A 6416-nucleotide genomic window follows, 5' to 3' on the forward strand; every position below is an offset into this window, starting at 1 on the left:
TCAGTGTTTTTAATTCTCCATTTATGATCATAAAGCCAGCCTTACAAGTCAGTCCTTGTGAAATTGAGATTTATAGATCATATAAAAGCTGAATAAATACGCTCTCCATTGCTGTGTGGCTTATCATAAGACAATATTTGGCACAAATCTATAATCTGAGGGGAAAAAATGTAAATATTCAAACTTTTAAATATTAAAATCACCTTTAAATTCAGATATTGATCAGATTTACATTTATGAAATGTTTAAAGTAGTGTCAGATAAAGATTAATCGCATCCAAAATAAAAGTTTGGGTAATACTTTACAATAATCGTCCATAATTTAATGTATTTACTAACATGAACACAATCAGTAATACATTTATTACGGTATTTAATGATCTTTGTTAGCTTTAATGTTATTTGTGTTTGTTCATGTTAACTCCCAGTGCATTAACTAATGTTAACAAACACAAGTTTGGAGGTTAATAATGCATTAGTTCATATTAAACTATGATTAATAAATACTTCACTAGATTATTCATACTTAATGTGAGTAAATACATTATTTTAAAGTGTTACCAAAGGTTGTTTTGACATAAGCGTGTATACATAAAAACACACATGCATGCATATATTTAAGAAAATGTTTATATTTAGATATTAAATATGTGTATATGATGCAAGTTATATATAAATATAAATACTCATGCATCAAGTTTCTATGCATGTCTGTGCATCACATATACATAATAAATATATATGATACAGATATTGTCAAAACAACCTTGTTATTAATCTTTGGCCAGAATTGGTTTTGATGTATTGTTAGTTAATGAAGCGGACTAATATTAACAAATGAAAACTAAGGTGTTAAGCCACGTTTCAATTATAAATGCATGTTTATGTCTTAGTTTAAAAATAAAATTGTTGGTAGCGCTCAAAGCCTTTGTGTGTGAAGCCTTATAAAGTCATAAATAAGATTTCCATATGTTTATGATAGGACAACAGTGAGCTGAGATGTTTGAAAGTCTTCAGGGTTCAAATCAAAATATTTATAATATCCAAACATTGGGGAATTTTATTATTAATTTGTCCAAATTAATCATAATCAAAATAATAATAATCAGAACTTGAGCTCTGATGTTTACTGTTCTACTTATGAAATATAATTGATTAAATTGCACAACCTAATATACTTAATATCTTTGATTTTTGGTGTTAATGATTTTAATACAGTGTATTTTGACTATTCCTACATATTTAGCAGACAGTTTTTATAGTATATGATGCACAAGTTGATCTTTAAGCTTTTGAGACTATTAAATAAAAACAACAACAACAAATGAAGCCAGTTTATGTGATAATTCAGTTTCTACATTAATTATATTACAGTAACTGGTTCTAATAGGATGTAGGCATTAGTAATGTAAAATGAACTGGGCTGAAATAAATGTTGAAGCTACTGAAACTGTGTGTTGAAGAGCCGTGCGGCATTAATCCTGTTAATCTCCTGCTGTACAGCTATATAAATACTGATATTTCATAAAGGAAGCAATACACCGTCGTATAGAAATGCACATGTTTATTGGTGTAAATGCACACACACTTAATACAGTCATAGGTTATATTGAAATCTGCTTTTAAGTGGACATGAGGACATATTATTTCTCCTTAATGCACAATATTCACAGGCGTCTGCGTTCATATTGGGCTAAATCCTCATTATCCGGACGCCTCTGGTTTGTTGTCGTCCCACAGGGGTTTCTGGATGTGTTCTGGGATTTTCTCCATGGCAGTCTGCGCAGAATCACACACACACACAGAGTAAGCGTTAGAGTACAGCAAACACACTTTATAAGCTCCATCTACTCCTGTCTGCGTTCTAATGTCTGTTCACTTGGCAACTGTATCCGTGCAGCAGCCGCAGGTTTATTTGTGATGTCCTCACCTTTGTGACCTCCATAGCAACTCCTTCAGGCAGATTGCGCTGAATATACTCCAGATAAACGCGTGCGCTCGAGCCGGTTATCCTGGAGATCTGAAAGAGAGGAGATTTCGGTGTACATTTCGTAAGATTTGGAAGTATGATATAATTTATTACCAAATAAACCGTTTATTAATCAGCGGCTTATATAATATAACACAATATATACAGTTGAAGTCTGAATTATTTGCCCCCCTGTACATTTTATTCTCCAATTTCTGTTTGACAGAGAGACGTTTGATGAACACATTTCTAATCACGATAGTGTTCATAACTCATCACTAATAACTGATGTCTTTCCTCTCTCATGATGACAGTAAATAATATTAGACTAGATATTCTTCAAGACACTAGTGTTCAGCTTACAGTGACATGTAAAGGCTTCACTAGGGTAATTAGGGTAAAGTTAGGGTAATTAGGCAAGTCATTGTATAACATTAGTTTGTTCTGGAGACAATCCAACACTATTTTGCTGAAGGGGGTGTTGTGCTGAGGAATGCATCCCCTCTGAAATGTGCATCTATTAGCTGAGATTGATTAAAAATAATAATAATAATCGAGTTATGACACTAATGAGAGTGACTGAGGTGAGTTTCATAGATTCCCTCCCTTACAGAAGATAAACAAATAAAGATTGATTATAAATACAACACTGATGCGGTAAAGTGAATAGTTTAATGTGTGGTTTAGTTTAATCAATAAACTGATTGTATATATTTTGTGTGTTGTGTTAGTGATAATCTTGTTCACTACAGTATATAGAGTTGTTATTAAGGTGTTGTGTGTGTGTGTGTGTCTGCGCACCTGGATGCACCTGTAATGCGTCCTCATCTCGTACTGCACGCGGTGCTTCTTGAAGATGTGCCTAGACTTCAGCAGCGTCAGCTTATCGATGTGTTTCGGCGGCTCAAATCTGGACAGCAGAACAGCACAGCTTCAATAACCGCTCCTCATACCTCGCCTAAACCATCACAGATCAATCGGCAGATCTGTTAATCTAATTAGTTGATCAGTTCCCCTATAGCGCATGTGTTTGGACTGTAGGGGAAACCGGAGGAAACCCACGCCAACACGGGGAGAACATGCAAACTCCACACAGAAACGTCAAATGACCCAGCAGGGATTCGAACCAGTGACCTTCATACTGTGAGGCCACAGTGCTAACCACTGAGCCCCCAGATTATTAGTATTGTTGTGGTTGAATTGACTCACACTTTCTCCAGGCTGAGGCCGAGCTCTTTGGCGGCCAGCGTGGCGAAGAACTCGTAACTGTCGAGCACGGCTCTATCGTGACCTTTGACCTGCACTGAGAGCCGCTGGTAGAGCGTGTCCGGCTCCTCGCTCTCCGTGATCTGCAGAGTTTAATCATCACAGTCACGCTTTGCAGAACTACATGATCTACGCTTGAGTTCAGTGCAGATACTCACAGCTGGAGACGGTGGTGAGAAGACGGACACGGTGTGGACCAGCCTACACACACAAACACACACACAAACACCACATCACATGCAGTTTTAACACTTCACTGTCTGTTTATTTACATTTCCGGTCAAGTTTTTTTTTAAATTCATGAATCCAAGGTCTTGTCTGTTTATTTATTGTTAAGACAACATTGTTTTGACTGATGCCATACACTTATAATCTTGCATGTTGAGCACAAAATATAAGATTATGGTTATTTTATGATGTGTTATTAGCATAACTTACCTAAATTCAATTCATTTTTAACTTTTATATCACCCCTGCCTGTTTTTTAACCCCCCCATAAGCATTTTGCATATACATTTTTTTTTTTATCTATCACTATTCGGAGCTATGAATTATGGTATTTTCCTATAGACAGACAGACTAGATAGATAGATAGATAGATAGATAGATAGATAGACAGACAGACGGATAGATAGACAGACAGATAGACATATATTAATAATAATGTCTAATAACATCATCGTAAGCAGTAAATGTTAGCTCTGCAGCAGATCTGACTGTTGTTGTACGTGTAAAATAGCTGGAGGCTAATGACACCAAAGGTTTCGCCCATTCAGGTTACAAATAATCTATAATCTTTAATCTATCCTCCGATTTCATCTTAAAACTGTAAAATAAATGTAAAGAATTAAGATGTTCGTGTTGTGAGACTGACCGTGGACACGCTGTGTGATGCTGGACTGCTGAAGCCTACAAATACATGACAGGAATAAGGTTTAAACATGTTCTGCAAGATACACTTCTACATTCATATAGAAACAGAGATGTGGAGATGAAGGAAGAGTGTTAAAGCAGGCGCTTTACCGCTGTGAAGTGTCCGTGAAAGATCTTTGACAGGACGCGAAGGGTTCTAAAATTCGCCATGGAGGCCGCCATGTTTTCTGTCTCCACTGAGCCGGAAGTGTCGTCAAAACATAATAGAGAAGCAGCGCACCTATTGGCAGGGAATGAGACGTAAAAAGTAAGCACATATTTATTTAATCATTTATTTTGTCAAAACAGGTAACAAGTGTATGATCACAACAACTTTAAACAACATAGCGGATATTTAATATTAAGGAAATATAGCTAATAAGCAAACATGTCAGAGAAACAAAGGTTATGTGTACACCATAGACTGTAAAAGGTATTCACTGATAGCAAATTTTGATTTTTAAATTTTTGACAAACATTAAAGACAAAAATGTGGAAAATTTAGTAAATTAAAAAAATAGTTCTATTATTGGGGTTTTATTAAAAAAATTACATTTATTAATAACAAAATGCTGAGGAAAAACCCAGCTAAAAATGTTACAACTATACTGATTTATTATTTTAACTTATTCTAAAATATTATATTTAATAAATAAACGTATAATATTTGAATTTATTTACCTTGACTCGACTTTTTTTCATTTTATTTATTCATTTTTACCTGTAGATATTTGATGATTTGTTAGTTTGGCATGCTTATTTATTTATCTTTTCATATGCATGTCTTATGTTGTGTTATTTTGGCATGTTATTATCTCCACTGTATTTCTTTATTTTTCTATAGTCGTGTTGTGTAAACGAGATGCGGGCAGCAGTGTGATCATATGGTGATCACGTGACCAGCGCAGGGGCCCAGCAGCATCAGAAGCAGAGCCAGCAGCGCTAAAAACACTCTCATCTGACACCCTCCGACACAGGTAAGCACCGGGACCGGCCCGATTGGGGTCCAGTCTCACCGGGACACCATTTCCGTGTATCTAGCTCACGCTGTTAACGGGTTTTAAAGCGGAAAACCGGAGAGAGAGCGCGTGAAGTGAGAGTAGCAGCGGAGCTAACAAAAGCCACACACAGAAACACACACAGAGAGGACTCTCCTGTGCTAATAGATGCTCGTGTTGATGTGTGTTTACGTTTCTTAGTCAGATTAATCAAAGATGTGGACATCTGATATCGAGCTGTAGCTGTTAGATGAGCAAAACACAGGATAATCAAAACTGACTGGAGTTTGTTTCCTCCAGTTCATCGGGATCGTAAATCTCTGATTATTTGATATATGAAATGCCTAAAGTGTTGCTGTTAGAAATGTTATTATTGTTGAGTTTGTGGTAAATCTGATAAAGCAGAGTAAATATTACATTTACGACGTGCACGCGCAAACCAGAGCACCGAATGACAGATCGCAGGTTATCGATATTTTACATCGACCATATTGAGCTGTTTTACACCGTGTTGAGCTCTTATATTTATATTCTTCCTCTCATGACTGCTAACAGATTGATTAGTGAAGGATGTTTGTTTGAAAACACTGAGAAGAAACCTCAAACTGGAGCATCGTTTATTGTGAAAACTTTGTTGGAACCGAACGTGTGTTTAAGATCAGCGGAGGAGTCGCGCGTTAAAAGTCTGTAAACAAATTAAGCGTCATTAATGGTGTTTATATCCTGCGTTGTCCTCCTAAAGGAATCCCCGACGCTGATTGGCCGGAGGCTCCACTGATGCGATGACGTCACAGGCGGAGCCGGCGCTCCCGCGCTGGAGGAGCTGACACGCGCGCGCGCTCCTGCCATGAGCACGCGGAGAGGCGCGTTTCACCGTCAGTGACGTCAGGGACCTCGGAGTGATGTCATCACCCCGCCAGCGCCAAGCAGGAGAAAGTTTCCCGTGAGCCGGATATTCTGGCCTTGTTTGCTCTTCGCAGGTGATTTCCTCCCTCAGATAATCTGCAGCTGCTCCTCACGCCTGTCAGCATGACTTATGTGCCCTGCTAGTCACAGTTATATGCAGATCTGCGGACGCTTTCGGAGGGGTTGCGAACTGACAGCCGCTCTCACCTGGACCCCAAGGACCCGCCGGTGAGCCGGGTGACTGTGTGGATTTGCGTGGGCTGGTGTGCGGAGGCATGTTTGCGGCGGTGGAGCACGGGCCCGTCCTGTGCAGCGACTCCAACATCCTGTGCCTGTCCTGGAAGGGCCGCGTGCCGCGCAGCCAG

At 38.4% G+C, this 6416-nt stretch overlaps 2 protein-coding genes across 5 annotated transcripts in view; one reads left to right on the forward strand and one right to left on the reverse strand.

Moving 5' to 3' along the window:
* Positions 1-1550: 1550 nt before the first annotated feature.
* mrps10 (mitochondrial ribosomal protein S10) lies at positions 1551-4343 on the reverse strand. The gene is given in 7 exon segments (NM_001159988.1): positions 1551-1779; positions 1931-2020; positions 2771-2879; positions 3179-3318; positions 3394-3436; positions 4110-4144; positions 4259-4343. Coding segments are annotated over 7 exon segments (564 nt in total). The 5' UTR covers positions 4331-4343; the 3' UTR covers positions 1551-1704.
* A 693-nt stretch (positions 4344-5036) lies between these two features.
* The window catches only part of tulp4a (TUB like protein 4a), a 26542-nt gene continuing 25162 nt past the window's right edge, over positions 5037-6416 (forward strand). For 2 of the 4 annotated variants that reach the window (XM_087246908.2, XM_087246910.2), the window contains exons 1-3: positions 5037-5124; positions 5888-6125; positions 6202-6416. The exon at positions 6202-6416 is cut by the window's right edge and continues 162 nt beyond it. In XM_087246908.2, the coding sequence (XP_087103034.2) occupies positions 6327-6416 (90 nt within the window). In that variant the 5' untranslated portion in view covers positions 5037-5124; positions 5888-6125; positions 6202-6326. 4 annotated transcript variants of the gene reach the window in all.

Source organism: Danio rerio, chromosome 4 (assembly GCF_052040795.2).
Source record: "Danio rerio strain M-AB ecotype USA chromosome 4, GRCz13ab, whole genome shotgun sequence".
Taxonomy (NCBI): domain Eukaryota; kingdom Metazoa; phylum Chordata; class Actinopteri; order Cypriniformes; family Danionidae; genus Danio; species Danio rerio.